Here is a 21,226-nt window from a genome sequence, read left to right as displayed (position 1 = left end):
CATTCAAAAAGATTTACCTAGTCGTAACTGCATGATGGTGTTCAGAATGATTTCAGTGCCACTGAAAAAAGAAAGCCCAAGGTAGGGTTTCCTCCGCTCTCAGTCAATTACCTGGTGACCGTAGCACAGGTACACCCATAGGGGCAGCAGGGTCCCTGGGGAAGTTTGAGGCCAAGGGTACCCATGGGAAGGTGAGCAGGGCTGGTAGCGGGCTCCTGGACACAGCAGGGCCGTAGGGAACCTCCCAGGCTAACCTTCTGCAGAGGGGAAGGAAGCTCTGCATGGATGGTGAGGAAATAATTGTCCAAAGCCTCCATCTCATAGAAGTACAGACAGAATAACACCAAATGGGAATACCCTGAACACCTCAAACAACCACAGGTCTGTGTTCTTTCAAATTGGGAGATTTACAAGTGCACAAAAGTACTGGTTGTCATCTGGTAACCATTTCTGTGCAAGGCTTTGCACAAGCAAGATGGCTTTCCTGACCATTCAGCAGTTGGCTGAAGTCTCTAAATCACTAGATTTGGGCAAAGTTATTTTTAACTCTCAGTTTCTGTCATTCTCAACCTGAGGCTGAGAAAACCGTTCTACAAACCTTAGTTTTCCACTCATTATCTTATGTTCAATTACACTGTTGTCACCTCATAATTAGCTTAAAACTCATTACCTTGTTTGTGTCATTCCATTCCCCAGTGCTGGGTTTGCAGCAGAAATTGGCTGAGTAAACGGCTGCGCTGCTTTGTGCAATGGGACTGACAGCATATCAAATTTTTATGTTGTTTAACAACAATCGGGCATCGTTTGAGCATAATTCATGGAAGTGTGAAAACAGAATTGTTAACATACTCATTTAAAGCTTCTCAGCTCAAGGAAATTAGTCTGCAAGGCATTTTTCATAACACATATCAACAGACTTCAATTGATCTTTTTTATTAAACTTTTACAATGATGCTTAAAGCCTGTGTTTCTCTGGGTCTCACTTTTCTGGAGCTTCTGTTTCAAAGGCTTATTTGATAACATATATTACTGTGCTGCTTTGTTGGTAAGGCAAATGAAAGTCATGTATCCAAATACGCCATGCACCATCTCTTTCTTTTACCAGTTTAGGAGAGAACCTTTTTGCCCACTTCCATATATCATCCTTTTTTAAAACCAGAAATCAGCAGGTTACAGAACAAGCATTCGCTTTCGTCCCTGTGAACAGGAAAATGGATAGCTTTCTGAAGCACGTATTGGTGGTCTTTAAGATAGTGAGATGGTAACAGATATCTCAGCAGCAATAAGGGGGCTCTCCAGACAAATCAGATGTGATATGCTGGAAGCACAGAATAATATCATCTACTGTGAAGAACGTCAGTCCTGCAAGAATTACTCTCAGTACGCAAAAACAGCAGAGTGTAAAATGTGTTGATGCTGACATTACAACACTTGTCACTACAGAAGTAGTATGCAACTGTGTCTACTTCCAATGTTTAATTAAAATAAAATAAAAAAAAGCTACTGCAGGCAAAGCTCACACATTCTCTTCACATGGAACATAATTATCATCGGGGTCACCAGGGGCTCCCAGGAGAAGAAGACAGGCCAACCCCCACCAACAACGGCTTTATTAAAACCCAGCCTGGCAAAACCACTGTTGGCTTTGTGGAAGCAGATTTAGTTCACACTTGGGGAAGATTTTCAATAACAGACCTCTCTTAGTAATATACCTGGAGATCCACTGCAGGTCTGACAGATAGCATCCCAAACAGGAATGGGGTCCATGCTTAAGAAACACTGGGAAATACCAAAAGTCTGACCTCTCCTGAAAATTCTGAATTTCAACCTATCTGCAAACATAAATAGTCAGATCAGAGCATGTATTCTACTGAATGCCGGCATCAGCCATTTTCCCAACCTCAGTTTTTCCCAGTTCTTTTCATCAGGGAAATTACCAGCTCACTATTCTTCGAAATGGTATTTCTGACCCAGAGAGAATTACAGAGTCTGTGCTGCCTTTCTCAAAATATGCAATCTTCAGGTCCCTCTGCATAGAAAATTGCCATGATCTGATCACATCCATGTCTTTCAGCAGACTGGGAAATTAAAAAAAAGAATAATGAGGAAAAAAAAAAAAAAAAGACAATGAGATGTAGGCTCTTTGTGATGTCCACTGTGCCTAACACAAATATAAGCTCAGGTGCAACTCAGGCTCTTTGGATTTCTTGTAGGAGAGGAGGCCGGGTCATGCAAATAGAAGGAACGCAGCATTCAGGAGTAGACCTTATATTGCTTCAGAAATCATTTCAAAATTAAAAATGGAGCAGAGACAAGCAAACCTGCTATCATAACGTTCTAGGATTTCTTTCTCCCCAGCCTACACAGTCACTTTTCATGACTAGCTCAGTTACTTCAGTAGCTGCTATGAGCAGACTGCGTAGTCCTGCTTCATTCACAGATTTACACTGCATCAGGCCTGGGAGATTTGAGGTACCTGATAGGCACAATTAGTCCAGCAGGTATTTGAGCGGGCTCCAAACCTCTTACACATAACAAGCTTTACATCTAAGTAGTATTTCTAACATTCTTGCCAAGGCATTAGCTTTATTTCTGCATCTACTTATGCTGTACCAAAAGCACACACCACCAGAGCAAGTAGGCAATGATTGCAAAAGTTTCTTCTTGAGGATTCTTTCCTCCCAGAAAAAGAAAGATGGTCCAGATGCCCAAACAGAAATTTCCAACTTCTCACACATTAGTAAAATCCAAAAATGTGTTGTGCAAAGACTTATGGATGGGAAGAATTTCTCTGGCAAAATTTATTGCTACTCAGAGCGGAGGAAATACAGGGAACCACTTGCACAGGTACTAGGTATTGCTCTCTGTTCACTGCTGACATCTGACATCTGATGAAAGGTAAGGCAACTCGAAGCCAGCAATCGTTACTTTGGAGGAATGAGTCTGATATGAAGAATGAATGATGTCTATAAGATATACACAGATTGTGCAGAAGGAGCCATCAGCACAACAAAATGCATGAAGTCACAGAATTATGCAGAGTTTGATGTTGTCCAAAAGGTATCATTAAAATTTGGTAAAAGATGCAATAGAAGACCTAGTATTAAGTCTTGTTAAAAACACAAGATGTCTTTAATACAGCAATGGAATACCTCATCCAGACGTTAGAAAGCTGAAAAATAAATGAAATCCACTAGTGGAACAGCAACATTTCTTGGGCTATTGTAAGACTTAACGGCAATACCAGCATTTATAGGGTGTAAAACTACAGCACTATATAGTGCACAGAGACAGTTATAAACAGACCTTTTCCAAGCTTTGGCTATCATCAGGTTTGTGGCATTTCTCTCTGAAACTGCGTGAATGCCCACACTTACTACCTGTGTGCTTCAAAAAAGCACAACAGTTTAATGTGGGCAAGCTAGCAGTGAACCACTCGAGGTGACGGTAATTGCACTGCCTTTGGCACAAAAGGCCCGCTAACACCAGCACCAGTTACAACATAAGAGTGTGGGGACTATTGAATCTATTTCGGTAGGGTAAGAAGAGGGTAGGTGAAGTTGCAAGAGCCTTCAGGAGGTCTCTAATCCAACCTCCTGCCTGGAAGAGGTCAGCTATGAGGTGACGTTGCTAAAATTGGCTGCACAACCTGGTCTAACTTCAAAAATCTGATGCTGGAGGGTGTTTGGTCATACAGTGGGCGACAAAACCAAAACCCAAGATTACCCCCAGAGGTTAAGAAACACAGCTTCACCCGTTCTTGCCTAACAATAGTAATGCTCGCTCATTGGTAAGAGACTCAAGTGCCCACAAACAAGCAAGCTGGAAATCTCCAGAGCAGAGGATCCATAGTGGAAGAAAGTAGGGCATACAAAATCTTTTTAATGAAAATTTGGAGGACAAAGGAATGTATGATGTTGTTTAAAATATTTGTCTAGCCTCTCAGAATAATTTTGCATGCTTTCAGTGAAGGAAAAAAATACTGTGTTGTTTATAAATGCTTCTTTTAAGTAAGCATTTTGTTGTTTTTTGACAACCTTCCTGATCAAAAGATGTCTGCATTTTAAGTGTTATAAAATTTAATCATTAAAGAAGGTTATCATTAAGAACATTATTACTTGCAAGCTACCACTTAACATGTATCGACATGGAACTCAAAAGTGAATTTGTTTGAGTTTTACAACCCAAAGGGTTCATCACCTATTAGGAGGCTATGATTTAAAATTTGTACTGGTTTCCTGAATTGGCTATAAGGCCTTCTCCTGCGGTAAGAGCGGAGCCACCTACAAGCTCCTTGGGGGTCCAGCTTAAGTTCACTACGCAAACATCTGCAGGGCCCGAAGAGGCAATGGATGCTTGCTACCACTTGTGTTGGAGATGGCCAACGCCGCAGCAAAACCAAGAGGGCACAGCACAGGCCTCCAGCTACTCCAGTCCCAGCAGAACACCTTCAGGTAAACCTCGCTTTGTCAGGGGCTCAAGCCAAATGGAAATGGATGAGGCAGCTCACTCTGCTCTGGGGATGGTACCTTGGGCAGCGAGTCCAAAAGGAGACAGGTAATTTAAAATAACCACAACAAGAGTCATCAGGAGTAACACAGCAGAGTAATGAGAAAAACTGCATTATTTTGAAGATAGGTCTGGAGTAATCTACCAGTTATAAACATTTTAGGTCTTTTTTTTTTTTTTCTCCTGTTCCTTCCTGAGGAAGCAATTAAAAACAAGCAGCTGGGCAATATCCCCACAGAAGACAAAGTTGGAGTTACTCAAGCAGCAGTTTTTCTGAATCGGCCACAATATCACACAGATGCCACCATTCATGCCACAAGAAGGAACAACATATATAAATAGACAGTAATCACTGGTTTGGTCATTTTTCTGCCCATACAGGCAGAATTGAACTTTTATACTGTGAGGAAGTAAGTAACTAAATAAAAGAAATAAGAAATGCATCCGTTGCATTACTGTTAGAATTGAAGTACATTAATATGAGGAAAATAAAACAGAAAACTGCCTCCTCGTAAGGACAGACACTCTCTGAATTACTTTTCAAAATATTTGGTTTAAATTAAATTCTGGTACATCAGGAATAGAGCGATCAGTGAACTATATGATGTCTTGGAGAAAGAAGGCAAGGGGAAAAGAAGAACTCCCTACACATAAGAAAGAATTAAAATATTGTAGCAAAATCACCTCCAGGTTTTAATTTAAATATGTGCTTTAAATGCACATATTTTGAATGTTACCTTATTTTCCATCTCAGGACTTGAACAAGCAGGCCCACTACATGCTTTAACACAGCAGCTGATGGGAGTTACAGGTGAAATCATGGATCCACTGAAGCCACGGAACTTCTACCCAGCTCAGCTCATACTAGGATTTCATTTCTTAGCCTTTTTAAATATGGAATACCCAGAAACGATTCCTCCTGACACATTAGTGAAACTCGTAACCTTATGGAACCGCACAAATCCCAGTTACCGGCTATAGCTGAAGTGTAAAAATATCCTTTATGATTCAAAATATCACAACTGTCATCAAAGCATTAACATGTCAAGATTTATGGTCCCAAGTAGACGCCTTCACATTCTAAGTGACTGGCTTGAGCAGGAGCAATTTCATTAGGATACAAACGCCTTTGAACATTATCTCTAGCCTTTGAGTGCAAAATTATGCGGGCACTTAAAACTGGCATCAATTCTGGCTGTTGATGAAAGGAACTGTTCCACAGATTTGTCATTCTTGACTGTTTCTTCCTGCCACTTCCCTTGGGCCAGCAGCAGAGACATGAGCTGGATGCAAGGTTCTGCCATGGTTTACCTCTGAATCTCCTAGCTGTCAAGCCTCCGTCAGACTTCAATTGGCACAGTGGGTGCTGAAAGCTTTGAAAGTGATCTTGATACAGGTACCCTGTATCTCAATGCGCACTAGAAGAACCATTTGGTTTTGCTTGTGTTTCACCTTTTCATCCAGATGTTCCCCTCAACTTCTGCACCTTTCCCAACATCAACAGAATGCTTCACCTTCTTCCTTTCAAATCTCTGTCCAAATCTATTTACATTAGTCTAAGTCCCAGATGCATTTGTGCTGTATCAGAAAAAAAAAATTATGAACATTCTAATCTGTGATGCAAAACTGCTCTTTGACAAAAATCTGTTGGTGCTTAGTTTCAACCACCACTGCATAAAAGCCTTTCTCCTTTTCTAGGGTTGCCATAACAACAAGGAGAGCGCTGTCATTTTGCTAAGTAATGACAATGACAAATATGTAAGAAATACAAAGGTCTGGGGAATTGGGAGCAGGATTACAGCTTCTCGTCCTGCCTTTACAAAACATTTTACTGTGGATTCATCTTGCAAATCCTAAGCTGTTCCTATGGGAACATGAGAAATAGCTAGTGTTAGTGCTCTGCGTTGCCTCATTTTTCAGAAAGCCAGTGTTGTTCTTGTAGATGCTTTGTCAAGACTTAGCATGGCATTAGTAATCAAGGGTATAGCGTATGATCTTCAGCTCACAAATGCCTGCAAAAATCTGGAAGGATTCCTAATTTTACAGAGTAATAAAGTGATAATGCTGTCAGGCCTTTTTTTCTTATCTACATATGAAGGTGTTGCAGCGAAAATGCCATTTTATTAAATGAATAAAATCATAGACTCCAGAAATCAGTAACCTTTCTGGAATCCTAGGTGTTATTCTTGATTAAATTAAGAAGAAAATACTTTCCATTCTTATGGTTAACAGAAGTGTTATTCAGATGATAGTTTCAACATGAAAGCTGATTTTTTCTTTCTTTGGGATGACTGAACTTTTGATTTAACAGAATTATCATTATATATTTTTTCAGGGTGGGGGAAAGGCAGACTCTTAGGGCACACAGCCAAAACATCACTTTCCTTTTTATTCACTTTCAAAATGTAAGAATTCTCTTTCATCGCTGCCTTCTAGTTGGAAGTTACATTTTCCCTTTGTTTATTGCATCTAATCATCAAAAGGCTGAAACTACAAGTTTTCCCTCAAATGCACAGAAACCAAGAATCATCGCTACTGCTTCTAACTTTCTTCTAAAACCACCACATACACAGTGGCTGTTGTACAATTGCAGTCTCCAGACCTGATGATCTGAACTCTGTTCCCAGCTAGGTACCGTCAGTCACACACTTCAAAACTCCTCTCCTCTTACCTGGTACTTTTCCTTCCTTCTAGATTTGCTACAGTCTCTGCAGTGCTCCTGGAGCCCATCAGTCCAAGAAAAAAGAAGCGGATCCCTGTAGAGTTAATCACCTCTCCTGCAGGACCTTCTGTTGCCTTATTTCACTGCTTTCATAAGCTGCTCTGAGGTTTGTATGTCTGTACATGTTGACCTGAACAGTTTACAGCTTTAAGGGACTTCCTACATCTGCCTTGGGCTTTTTATGCCAACGTAAAATGGAAGTGATAACAAGTCAGAACTTCAGCTAACAATATAATCCACTACCTGTAAAGAAATCACACTTGCTAACAATCATTAATATTGATTTACTCTGACAACTACACACTATTTGGGTGTCTCTTTGCAGAGTGATGAGATGTTTAATGATAAATGAGGTTAAAAAAAAAAAGGGGGGGGGATTTAAAAATCATAGTTTTTGAAACATGCATTTTGTATGACACGCCATCTGTTTTAAAGCAGAGCTCTCCCTGGATTGCAAAGAGGTTGGTGTGCTAAATCTGATATACTCGAATACTAGGAGGGAAAACCCCATTGCTGTTAAATTCAGTGACAGCTGAACACCCACTTGTGTCTTAAGCTACCTAAACCATAGTTTTATAAAACGGCCTTAACCGGCCTCTTGTTTGATGGAATCAAACTAAGTTTATGAGAGAGATGTAGTTGTAGTAATTAATCCACCCGTACAAAATAACTTTTTTAATTTTTCAAAAAAATCTGAAGTTGCATAACAAGTATATAGTTGCGTGACAACACAATAGACAGGAGAGAGAAAATAAATAGCCACTGGTGAAACAGAGTATTCCAGTGTGTTTGATCACCATTCTCCCTAAATAATAAACATTGCTGCTTCTCTAGATGACCTAATGGAACAATACCTACAAACATCCTATGCTCAGGAGACTTCCACTGCAGAGCTTCAGGCATTCTAATAAATTAGGCAGATTAGATGGCAAGAGATAAGATGTCCCAAGTTTCTGAGAGAGAATTGTGATACATTCTGGAGGGAACATCTGGTGTGTAACATGAAGTCTTTTATCATTATTTTAGTAATTGTGTAATAAATCCAGCAGGCAACCTCTGAGATTTATACAGCCCGAAAACCTTCCAAGTCCCAAAACTCATGTAATTTCATAGTGTTCTGGACATAATGGAAAACAAAGAATTTCATGCACATATAGACCCTGTCAAGGCAGGCAGAATAGGTAAGGCACAATTCACACAGGAACAGACACCTGCAAACAGTAACCACAGGGACAGTTTAAAACTTTTTCTTCTTACCTGCTGCTGCTTCACAACTGATGCTATCTTTAACGACACAAGGTGGACTCAAGGGCAAAACGTCATCATCAAAACTGATCAGATCTCCTTCCACATCTAGTTTACTTTGCAAAGTGGGTGCTGAGGAGTTGGCTGCAGGTGACAATTCCCCCAGAGACTTGGAAACTTTTTCTTGGGCAGATACAGGAGCCCGTGGGGGTGCAGCAATTGGTTTTAGCGTGGCCAAAGAAAAGGCAGGATTTTCTGCACTAGGTGACTTTTTAGGAATGAGAGGCCTTGGAGCAGGAACAGGATATTTCTTTTGTCCGTTGTAGTTCTCTGCAACCGATCCACTCTTTGTATCAAGAAAATCACTACTACTACTTTTTACAAGGCCCGGTTTTGGTTTCTTTGGCAGTTCAGGTTTGGTTGCAACACTGTTCCCAACTGCTTCAGGTTGAAGCTGCAATTCCTTGGAAGAAGGTGTTGATTTGCTTTCTGTCCATGCATCCCAATCTCCCGAAACTCTGCTTAGCCCTGGCTTTGGAGCAACTACTGGCTTCTTTGCAGGTACAGGTCTTGGGGCGAATGAACGAGGCGCAATTTCTGGTTTCTTTGCTAATCCTGAGGTATCATTAGTTCCTTGGGTTTCAAAAACTTTGATCCTTGAAACAATACTATTTTGGCTCTTCCCTGTACTCATGCTGTCCACTGCCAAATGATTGTCTAGTAAGCTATCATCTAACACAGACGACTGCTCAGCTGAAGGTTGCTGTCTCTTTGTGTTAGACTGGTTCACTTCTTCCCCATTGTCTCTTATCTGACTTTCAGTATTTTTGACCACAGGTCTGAGATTGGTTCTTGATCTTGGCTTTGGCACAGGACATATCACAGCATTGGGATTTTCTTGGTGCTTCTGACCTTCAGAAGCATCAAAACCTATTAAGGAAGTCTCATTTTCTGAAGACCTATTCAGAAGAGATGCAGAAGGCCTAGGAGGTTTCAGAGGACTTTGCCCTACAAAAAGAAAAGAAAGGGTTTCAGTTATCTATTCTAGAACACTTGATTTATATTAGTTTTTATCATCATTAGGGTGTGAAACAATGATTTTTGTTCAGAACTTAGTGCTGTGTGTGAAACTGCAATTCTCTTTCTAAAAAAAAAAAAAAAAAAAAAAAAAAAAAAAAAATTAAAAAAATATATGAACTCCAGGAAGAAGCTGAAGATTGCTAAAACATACGGCATCTGCATGCTATGAGTTCAAAACCTCTTAGCTTGCAGCAGGAAGGGTATGCAAGCAACGTTTTGACCAAGGAATAGCACAGTGATTTCCTCATCTGAGCATTGCACATTCAGCCAGTTACTTTTCAGCCTGAATGTGTAACTGCTGTTACTCCAATTGGACATCTGAGCTCTACTAGCCCCAAAGCAATTGCCCTTATGGCTGAATTGAGGAAAACATTAAAGGTTTTTATTGTAAAGTCATAAAGACATATGATACTACTCATCTTCCTTGCAGAAGAAGTTTTAATTGTAGTCTAAACGTGAATGCAATAGTACTTCAGAAGAGAGCAGCTTTGCAGGAATTTGCAGCATCAATCACTCCCAGAAAAGTAACTGTTATTCATGTTAACTGCTGCACAGATCAATAACGAAGAACATCTTCAAGAAACAGCCTAAGATTTTTATGAATGAGAAATCCAAAAATCTCACCTGGATAGCTTGCAGATTCCCAGTGTGCAGGCACACTGTTTTTTACATTACTTGCTGGCAAACGGCTGATTAGTTCCTCTGGAAAGTCAGTTTGTGTTGCAGAAGTAGTGGTATGTCTAGAAGCAGCAGCATTATTGTTATTTGTTGTATTGACTTGCACTTGATTAATTTCTTTTATCACCTGCTCATAAGACGGTGGAAGCTACAAGACAAAGAGAGAGAAATAGTAATGTATGTCCAGATGTGATCCTTAAAAAACAAAAAGCAAAAAAAAAAAATAAAAATATATATATACATGTAATTTTAAAAATACTAAATTAATATATGCAGAAGAAAAGAGCACTATCTTTTATTATTCACTGTCATGAAAGCCTAAGCAAGTAAAAACTCCTAGTGATAATACTGTTTCTCTCTTCTTACCTTTTTTTTCATTTACCCTTATAATTCAAACACACCTCATGTAAATCCATGCTCACCTCAGCTGGAATAAGCTCATTTGTCCTCCAGTGAGCATGAGACGAAGAAGAAGGGAATCCTAATCCCTGAGGAGCGACAGGGCTTGCACCTGGAAACCAGGAGGACGGCCGGAGGGGTTCAGCAGCAACTATTGTAATTTCAGGACGCCTAGAGACGAAGGCAAATGAGAATAATTATCTAAAATGTTTTAGAATAGTTTCTTTAAATGTAAAAGACCAAGGTTTTCTCAGCATGGAAAATCAAAACAGCTCAAGTCTTTTTGATTTAACCAAAGATATCTTTCTGCGATTTTGAAGCAACTTACCTGACCTTTCTAACAAGCACTTAGGCTTCCATTCAAAGCACCTAATTAAATGACTAAGCCAAAAAGTAGGTTTATTGGCTTCAGTGAAATAATTTACATGCTTAAAGTACTTAAATACAAGTGTAACTCAATTAGATGGAAGTAGTCCTAGTCTTCACAGGATAATGAGAACTAATCATGCATGTGCCTTTAGCCTGCTGCAATGCGAAAACAGTGGGATAGTCAAATCTGCTTCTGGCTGGCTACCTGAAAGATTGTCTGCCCCAAAGACTTCTGGAGAAGCCTCCCACTGTGCTACAGGAAAGCCAGAGCCCACTTCATAAGGCCTTTGGGACAGGGCCTATTTGCTTAGAGCATCTAGCATAACAGGGATTGCCATGGGTTTTAGGACCTCTAGGTACTGCCGCTGTTTTATTACTGTACCAACTGCTTTAGAGGATAAGCTGCAGCGAGAGCCTCTGTTTCCCAGCTACAGCCCCCAAGCCACTGCTGATTAATCTAGAATCCTGCATAAGATGCATTTTGAGAAGTGAGCTTTGTGAGTAGATGAAGCATCTGCTACAGAAGCCTCGGTCTGCTATCAGAAAAACTGCAGAAACATAACTTCTAAAATGATCGTAAAAAAACTTAAACAGGGGGGATGCAGTTCCTTCACACCTGAAGTAACAGCAGACTCAGTTCACCAGCTATTCAGGTTGGTGACCTCCTTTCTCAAATCTTTTGAGAAAATGGAATGAGACCTGAAAGTGTGCTTATTTTCATTGTGAAGTGATCCTGTAAATAGATGTCAGGAAAGTGAAACAGTTCTACACAGGTTTGTTGGCTGGTTGCATTCCTTTTCTGAGGACACAAACAGCACTCGACCAGAAAACGCAAACTCTTAGTCCACCCTGTGCTTAAGCATCACAGTATTTTTATTTTACTCCAAGTATAATTTATTTTTAAACACAAAAAGGATGAGGGGAAAAAAAAAAAAAAAGAAAAAAAAAAGAACGATGTAGAAAGTAATAAGACACAATCGAACAAGTTTTAGAGAAACATCTAAATGCAAAATAAATAACTGCATCTTACCTTCTATCCCTCTGCTGTTCACTATGGCTAGAAGTCCGAGAAGCTATTTAAACAAAAGAAACAGAAGTTTTGAAGAAGTTAAAATGTACCACCACAGCGGTAAGATGAGGGTAACAGCATAGCCCATACCAAGCCACCACAAACGAGACAGAGAGCACACAGCATCTGATCATATACTCCAGATTTTAAGACTGGCCAAGGTTTTGAAAAAGATTATTTGTATTAAATACGAGGGGAAGGTTTTAAAAAGGTTTAGGACACGGTTTCATCATCAGTTTAAGTCATTCTGTGTTCTAGCTACCATCAGGAGAGACCATCCTTCTTCCTTGCCTATGTTCCTGCCTCCTGCATTGCAACCCTAGAGCTGAAATTTGTTTTTCTTTAGCTTAAACAATCCATGAATAAAACAGAGAAGTGTTAAGCATATCTGGCTTTGTTTTTGATGGCTCATTTCTGAGATGTGTTCTTTTATCTCTTTTATTAAATTATTTTTTTGTTAGTTTTAAAGAAGGAAGAATACTAAGGCACAAAATCTAAGAAAGTATTTCACCCTCCTTTATATAAAAGGAAAAAAAAAAAAAGTTTCCTAAAGTTTAATCTCTTGTGCATTAAAGGTTAGCAACATTAAAAAAAAAAAAAGTGCTTTAAGTTAGGCAAAATAAGTGAATCCTGACCCCTTAGTTTTTCTTTTTGCCATATTTATATTCAAATGATTTTTTCAATGGCCACATTATGTTTTCATTTTGATCTCTTCTAAGGGCAAAGAAAATTATCTGAGGGACAGATTTCGGCATAGCAAGGACAATTTAGGAAACGGTAGAGACTTATTGTGCAGAAGCTGACGATTGTGCTGTTCCTGTGCCAAAGGCTCAGAGCTGGAATCTGAAATCAGCAAAGCGCACTTGATTTAAGAATTGCAGAGTTGTGTGTCAGACATACCTCTTCCACGGGGCATTTTTGATGTGCACTATTCATGAGTGCTAGAGGAAAAAAAGAAGGGGTTACAGAAGAGGAAGAGGGGGTGAAGGAGAAAAAAACAAGGCTCCAGAGTGCCAGAAACCACGATCAAATGGGTTAGTCACACAAGGACAGCGCACGTGCCAAAGATTTAAAAGGACAACTGTAACGTCTATTCACCATACAGTGTCTTAAAAAACGGAAATAAATCAGATTTTATTTCTAGTTCCACGCTGATTTTAACAATGGGTGTTCAGATGTTTTCCCTGCCATAAATTAACCATGAAGAATATAACTGAATATGGAAAATTCCACTGTATTGCTCAACAAAGTGCCACTGTAGGAACATGGGGAGGGGAAGTCCAATCTATTTTGAATGCTTTATTTAGCTTAAAATCAGGGTTTATTTGGGTCTGTGCTTTTTCCTCTCCAAAAATACTGGGTGACATTGAGGAGCTGATCCAGCCAGCAAGAAGCTGGGATCCCACAGTACAAACTCCAACAAAGAGGTACGGTCAGGCATGCTGACCAAGGTAAGAGGCGCACCTCAAAGTTTCAGCCATAACTGCACATCTCCTAACCCAGTTCTGTAAAAAACAGAAATCCCTGACATAACTGACACTTCACCTTCACTTTGCTGTTCACAGATCTTAACCCAGCATTCATCCTACCCACACATTAAAGGGAAGACTAAAAAACAAGCAAAAATAATCCCAAACAACAAAACCAACCTATTCCAAGTTTAGGTTTACAAAGAGGATGGAAGAAGCATTCATTTGGTAAATGTATTTAATAACTGTTCAGGGTACACCCAAATGGTAAAGGCTATTAAAAGAAATGGTAAAGAAATTAAAGCTAATTAATGAGGGATGTAAAACTAAACTGATAAACCTGTCAATTTCTTCGATCTTTCTCCTTTTCTTGATGAAGACTACATACTATTTTCTCCCATGAGACCCAAGACATAATTCTATTTATTAAAGTTATTAGAACAAATAAAAATATCTGTAAGACCTTTTTACTTTCTAAAGAGAAGCTAAAAAAAACTACAGTGGGGCATACAAATCTACATAACCCATCAAATATTTTTGTACAAAAATTTCAACTAAACAAGTAAACTCACTTCAAAGCACCACATTAACATTACTTACATAAAAATAACTTCACTATTAGAAATAAACACATCCTTTCAAAAAGGAATAACACCTACACCATTATTTATGTTTTCAAAACGCGTCCATTCTGCTGTTTGAAACCAAAAGTCCTGAACACTCATGGAATCATCTGCACAAGCATTTAAGATAAGCATTTTTTAGGGACCTCAACAAAATTCATCCCTCCTTCCATCACTTGCTCCCCTTTTTTTGCTTTCCTATTTTTGTTAGAACCACACTCCTCCAGCATTTTACTTTGTGAGCTCTTAAATCCACAGGAGGAGCAGAGGTGAAACCTACTGCATCTTCTGCTCTCACGCATTCATTGGAGTTCCAAGGCAGGAGTGGTCTTTGGATGCTGTAAGTCTGTTCTTCGTTCCGTTTGCGGACTGCCTTGAAAAAGTGTGCTATTAATTTTTCCTTCAGATTTCAAATTATGACAGCTTTAAGATTAAAAAAAAAAAAAACAAACACATTTCCTCCATTAGGGGAGTCAATAAAAAATTATTTCAGTGTGGACTTGCATACTGACAACTAGAAACCTCCACTTCTACACTAAGAAATGCTCTGGGTGAGAAGTGCTAATATTTTCAGGAGCATATATTTAGTGGTTTTTAAGTAAAAAGTAAGCAAAGTGGTTAAAGAAGGGGTGGGACAGGAAAACCCAGCACATAAAATCCACACATTTTCTTCTTATAACTTTATTGGTCTCAAGGGAAAGAAAGAATGTCAAATCGCCCCATAATATTGTCACTAGAGATGTTTATTTCCATGAGTGTCAATGAGGCATCCAAATGTTTTTCCACAGAAAAACAAACAAACAGTTTTTAACCTATTATAGCAGTTTTCAAGTGAATAAAGGATTAATGGTAATACTGTAAGCAGGGAACAGATGAGTGACTTACAGATTCATTCTGTACACAAATCAGTGGGTAAAGCTGGTTAAATAGTTTTGGCTGCGCAGGGTAGTGCCTGTGCTGGATGCTTACGTTTGAGAATGTTTTTCCTCTACAGTTCCTTCTCTGGGCTGTATTTTTCAAGCGAACTTGGCAATTCATTTCTGTTTGAAACACACTCCGATTATGGGGCTGGAGGCACTTCAAGCTCTGAGATCAAGATGCCCGTATAAGCACACTTTCTAACAGCCCTTACACCACAAACCCGTAAATTGCAATGATACAGATGAGCTGGTGGCAACTGAAGTCTGGCGTGCACTTTTGAGTCTTTTGAAAAGAGCTGGGCTAGAATTTACAGTCTTTCAGGCAACTTTTTTAGGCAATATAGAGGAAACTATGAAGTTCATTCAAGGATCTGCTCAGAGATAGCCTCCTGCTGTGCGCACTGAGTGCTTCCACAAAAGAAACACTGCATAATAATATCTGTATATTTCCATTAGCAAATCTGTATGAAATACTGAACAGCTTTGTCACTGCAGACTGCTTTAAAAAAGCAAGTTCCATTTTCCATTACAGATTGGAACCATAGCCTCAAATAGCCCAAACCTTGCGTGAAATGAAGCTTCAAATTTTTCTGATGATTTTTATTTATTGTCCCTTCCCGCAGCTGTCAGTAAACATGGTTTGGTGGGTAATAGTGGTGGCTGGGGGGCGGTGAGACCTGATACCTTTGAGGTCTTTTCCAACCTTAATGATTTTACGATCCTTCCGATTTTCCTTCATATTAACTGTTATCAATGGGTTTTAAAGTAATAATGTTACTTTCTCCAACAAGCAAATGTGCTAATATTTAAAAATACAGCTTCCCTCAATGCTTTTCCAACACCAGGCTAGAAATTTCTACCACCAATACTACAAAGTAAGCAGACCATTAGACTGAGAAGTTATTCTTCTCCCTGAATAGCTGCCTGGGGATAAAAGTTATTCCTTACGGTCTCAGAGAGAGCCACAATTGCGAGCAAACACTCCTTCCCCTACCTGCTAAGTAATACACCAACAAAGCTGACAGACTGCTTCTATGCAAGAGGCCACACTTAGGGCCTTTGCAATAGTGAGGGTGCTGCATGCATGCAGAGATGCACTCTTCAAGGGGTGCTAAAATGATGAGGTAATCCTCAAGCCTAAGCCAGAAAAGCCTAATGTCATCCAAGATCTGATAACACTAGTTATGTAGAAGCAGAGTTTCAAACTACTGGGAAATTTTCACACATCCCTGAAATAACAGGCTTGAGGCTTTTCTCCTGAACATATTTCTTGGCACAAGGGGGAGGTCTTGCTCCTTTTCTTCTAGTTCTGTTTCCAGGCACCTCAGAGAAATGTCAGGCTGCCTGACCTTAGAGCTACGCTGATTTAATGCTTGAATGTAGCTAAAAGAGATGCTGCCCAATTCCTCTTCAAAAGAGAGACTTTTGTTCCCTCTCTTGAACCAACATTAGCACTTATATGACCCCACAGTGAGTGAGTTCAGAATGGTAAATATATGTAAAACTAAGCACTTTCTCTACGGTTTTTGTCCATTTTATCTCCCTGCCCCTGCTCACCTTGGGCTCAGACCACTGGCAGCACAGGGGAAGGAGCGTGCCCCCCTAGCAGAGGTCTGTTCTCTGCCTCTCCTTCCTGGCTCCAGTTCTTCTCTGGACAACTTCAGTGAGGGAACTGGTCAAAAATTATCTGGGGCGGAGGTGGGGTGGGGGGGAACATGATGGGCATTCCTCTCCCCACCCACAGTGAGATCAAATACCTTCCCACAGCTGACCGAACTGCTGGGCACCAGAGAGGCTGGCATTGTTGCTGAATAAAATCTGTGTTAAGTACGCCCTTCGGGAAAGCCTGCAGTTTCACTCAAATTTGACAGCAGCGATTTATGAAGATACTTCACTCCTTCCCTTCCCACACCTTTCCTCGGGCTGTATGTTCCTGCCTCTGCACCAGTCCCTGCATTATGCCAGCCCAAATGTTTGTGCAGATGGGGAGCGAATGAGGTCATGGAATTGGTCTGGTTAGGAAAAAATGGGAGCCAAAAGAACCTAGGAAGCCCCCAAGCAAAACAAAACAAAAATGAAAACAAACAAAACGCACAGCCAAAAGCGGCTGCAAACCTGCCAAATGACAAGCCACAGCCTCGAAGTGCATACAAGCTGTTACACATCCTTCATTCAGCCACATATTTGCTTAGGACAGAATGAGGAACAAGTTTACAGGTTCTTCCAATATTTTATGGCAGCAGACTTGCCTCTGCAGCCCGTTCCTTAATGCCCCCCTGTTCTGGAAGAGCTGAGAAGCGAGCAAAAGCCCCATTCCCCTTTGTATCACTATTGCAGCACTTAGCTTGCTCCTTTTTGTTTTCTTTGGCATGTGGCTGTCTCGGGTGTCCGTGAAAATCATTCCCCTGATTTCATTGTGAGCTGGCTTTAGAGGTGTGTTCTCAGCTGAGATCATCATTAAAAACCCAGGGGTAACTCCTGAAGAGTTCAGATGAAAAATGACTGCTGAGAACATCTCGTTTTCACATGCTTGCTTTCTTCAAGCATCTTGGGCTCACTTTTCTGGATTCTACTGAGCTATCAAACAACAGAAGAAAAACAACACCATCTTCTTATACAGAGTTGCAGTCAGGGTGGCCAAAAGGAAAATAAGCCCTCTTCCTCTTTGGCCACAAGACAGGAAGAGACCTAGCAGTATAAAGTAAGCTTAAGCATTGTCCATAGGTTGGAAAGTTGAAACCCTGCAGATACCTGTTGTGTTTCTCGAAAATTAGATGTGAACAGCACACCAAAGCTCTGATTAAGAAAAAAAAATCTAGCACTGTTGGGAAAAATATTTTTCCAGAGAATACCATACTTTTTCCAGATTAATGGCAAGCAGAGTTAGGAATTATTCAGGGTCCATTTTTAAGTTAGATCCATCTTCAGGTGTGGCTACTGGCATATATATATGTGTATATATATATATATAAAACCATAGTTTCATGTACAATGCTATAATATGTGCATGGAGATTTTTTTCTAGCTTATCATCTGTAGAATTCACATACTATTCATATTTTATCATGGTTATTCACATATTAATATTATTAAGTATAATTATATATAGCATATGTGTCAGGGCTTCTTGACTAGAATTTTTGAACTTAGTTTTTTTTTTTTTTATCTAAGCCTCAAAAGAAGGTATCTCTTGCTACTGTATTTTCAGAACCATACATCTATCAACTGCTTAATGATCTTTTACACAGTTTATCAATTAGACGAGGGTCTGGAGCTTAGGCAGTCTGAATCAATTCCTGACTCCATGACAAAGGCCCTCTGTGATCTGGTGCTCTCTGTTTTCCAGTATCCTATTTGTGGCAGCAATAGCACAGATGAAGTGCTGCATTTTAACTACAGCATCATGTAGACTTGCTCTGAATAAAGCTTTCATGATCCTCTTTGACTACCTCCAACCTAATCCATACTAATGAGTCCCTTACTAATAGATCGAGGGAAACAAATCAGTAGAAACAAATCATACACACTAATGTATTTCCTCCCTGTGGCAGTATCCTCAAGGTTGTTTTGAGAGTACCAAACTGAAATCATGGACAGCAATGAAATAAAAATGAAAAGGGGAGAAAAAGAAACAGTATGAAGTACTTCAGAGAATGCAGCTGAAGAAATTCTCTATCTGGAAACATCATGAGCAGGCAAAGAGAAAGAGGAGTTAAAAAAAATCAGGGACAAAAAGACTGTATTTTCATACAAGATTACAAACTATTCATTTATTTTTGAAATGAGTCATGTGCATGCAACAAATCCCGTCCCAAATGGAAAGGTGCTACGGATTTCTCCTGAAATTATTCTCCTGAAATGAATTGAACTTCTGTTTTGTCAATGGAGAAAAACTGGGCATATATAACCCATGTTCTTCAGAGATGGATCAATCATATCTGCACACGAATGCTCTAGTGTACAAGTAAGAAAATGTTAGTAACTGTCAAGAAAGAACAGACCACCAGCAAAGCAAAAAGATGGTCTAACACGAGGAGGAAAAAAAAAAAGACGACAGACATTGCTAGCAGCTTTCTTTTCACATAAAAAGTTAACCAGTTAATAAAAATCAAGATGTAGCAATCTTACAATATTATGACTCTCAAAAAGTAAGAAAAATAGACTTACATCTCTTGATTGCTGCTCTTATGGATGACAAGGGTCCTTGGCTTAGTGAAGAAAGAACAAATGATTACAAAGTGGTTAACATCTCAAAGAGGAAACAACTATGTAACATCAATCTGATGTTCCCTATACGTTGTACTGGGCTTGCCAAATTGGTTTATCCCCAAGGTTGCTATCTTAACAGAAACTTGTCCAAAACTCTCAGATTATACAACTACACCCAACCCCTTCTAATGAAAACCAGGTTGCAGCTTAGCTTAAAGACTCTGAAAAGATAGAAAGCCAATTTTGTAAAGCATTTGTTCTCTCGACTGTGTGTTCAAGTTCACATTCTGTCTCATTTGACTGGAAAACTTGGAGAAGAGCCCATGTGGGTGTGTATACTCTCAGATTATTAGCATTTAATGACAACATTCCTGTAAATAATGAAAATTTACACAGCCAAGAAAACACCTACAGCCCCTCTGTTACATATTTTTAACAATTTCTTATCAGTTGATCTTCACTTTCATTTGGAGTTGCATTTTTTAGTAATAGCTCAGGGGTGGGGTTAGACAGGAAGACGTAACTACAAAATCGTTGGTACACAAGGACAGAAAAATGTTTCCTTTTGCCAACTCATCTGTTTTCTTGGTAAGATTAAGGTTTCTGTTGTCTCTCTCCCAAACATCTTATTTAACAGATATAGCAGCCTTTACTATTTCTGCAGGTACACATTAGAAGTAACCTGAGATTACCATTTTTACGCAGTGTTGCTAAATTGATGAACATATAAATAAACCTGCCATGTGTACAAAGTTAGAGAGGAGATTAAAAAACAAACAAACCACAAACGTAAACCTACTTCAGAAAAAGGTTTTTTCTTTCTTTCTTAGATATGATATGTAAAGAATACTTGGAGATGCCTTTAAAAGGATATTGAGCACTTCTAAGAGGCTGAAAATAGACTACATGTGGTTCAAATTAACACGGTATCTTAATTACAGCAGAAAGACATGCTAATCAAGTGTTTTCCAGAAACCCTGCACCAGAGCCTTCAGCAGTAGCTGGAGTAGGAGCAGGAAGGTTGGTGCAGGGAGGGCACGAGCATCCTGCGACCGCAGGGCAGGCACGCAGCGCACAGCCACAGGCAGCGCTCAGCCTGGCGCCGCCTGCACTTCTCCTGCGATTGCTGCTGGCTGCAGCTCCGCCAGTGGGATGAAGAAAAGGAGGGGCTGGAGGAGAGAAGAAAGAGACACTTACAAAGAACTTGGATGAAAAATGTCCTCCCTCTACATTCACTCAGAAAACTAATTAAGACTAGAAATGAATGTTGCCTTGACTGAACTGTCTTCTGAAATCCTTTGGCTAGTCTAGGATAAACAATGCCTATTTGTCTGGTTTCAGAAACAGTTCAACTGTGGCTTGGCCCCTCTCCACACAGCTAGCAAAGCCGCATTAGAAAACATTTCTATCAGTCATATTTTATTGCACATTCTCAGCAGAAGAGGATTCTTGCTTTCCTTCAAACTATTCCATCACAATACAGCCTTATCTTCAAGGAACACTTTTAGTTTTATGTCCCTCCCTGATGCACCCGATTTGTCTTTTTTTCTTCCTTCTAGCTAAACTCTTTCTTTTGGATGTTCAAATTTGAAACTTTATTCTTTTGCCTTCAGTGCTGTGAATAACTGCAATATTCAAGGTTTTAATTATATTTAGTACTGGTAGAAAGGAGACTAAAGTCTGGCAACATGAATCTGAAGTCTTCTGGAGGAACAAATACCTTCATACTCACAATTCAACATTTTCTTAAATTCTATTGCAGGAAATTAGGAAACCTACAAGTTATACATACTCAAGTATCAGTAAGACCCAAATGGAGCAGGTTAAGTTCTTTCTTCATCTGGCAAGAGCACTTGGAACCAGTTCAATTTGCCCCAGAATTTGATGAGCACTTTTAGATGTGAGCACATATTTTTGGCTAGAACTCATAGGAG

The 21,226-nt window shown here is 39.6% G+C and overlaps 1 protein-coding gene across 1 annotated transcript in view; it reads right to left on the bottom strand.

The window, feature by feature from the left end:
• SH3D19 (SH3 domain containing 19) overlaps positions 1–21,226 on the bottom strand; it is a 78,828-nt gene that overhangs the window by 22,705 nt on the left and 34,897 nt on the right. Inside the window, 5 exon segments of the mRNA XM_082759242.1 lie at positions 8,489–9,484; positions 10,181–10,382; positions 10,657–10,804; positions 12,033–12,075; positions 19,251–19,291. Coding sequence (XP_082615368.1) covers positions 8,489–9,484; positions 10,181–10,382; positions 10,657–10,804; positions 12,033–12,075; positions 19,251–19,291 — 1,430 coding nt within the window.

The sequence above is a fragment of the Aythya marila genome (genome assembly GCF_965140915.1).
Source record: "Aythya marila genome assembly, chromosome: 4".
NCBI classification, from domain to species: domain Eukaryota; kingdom Metazoa; phylum Chordata; class Aves; order Anseriformes; family Anatidae; genus Aythya; species Aythya marila.
This window is presented reverse-complemented; position numbering and strand designations above follow the sequence as displayed.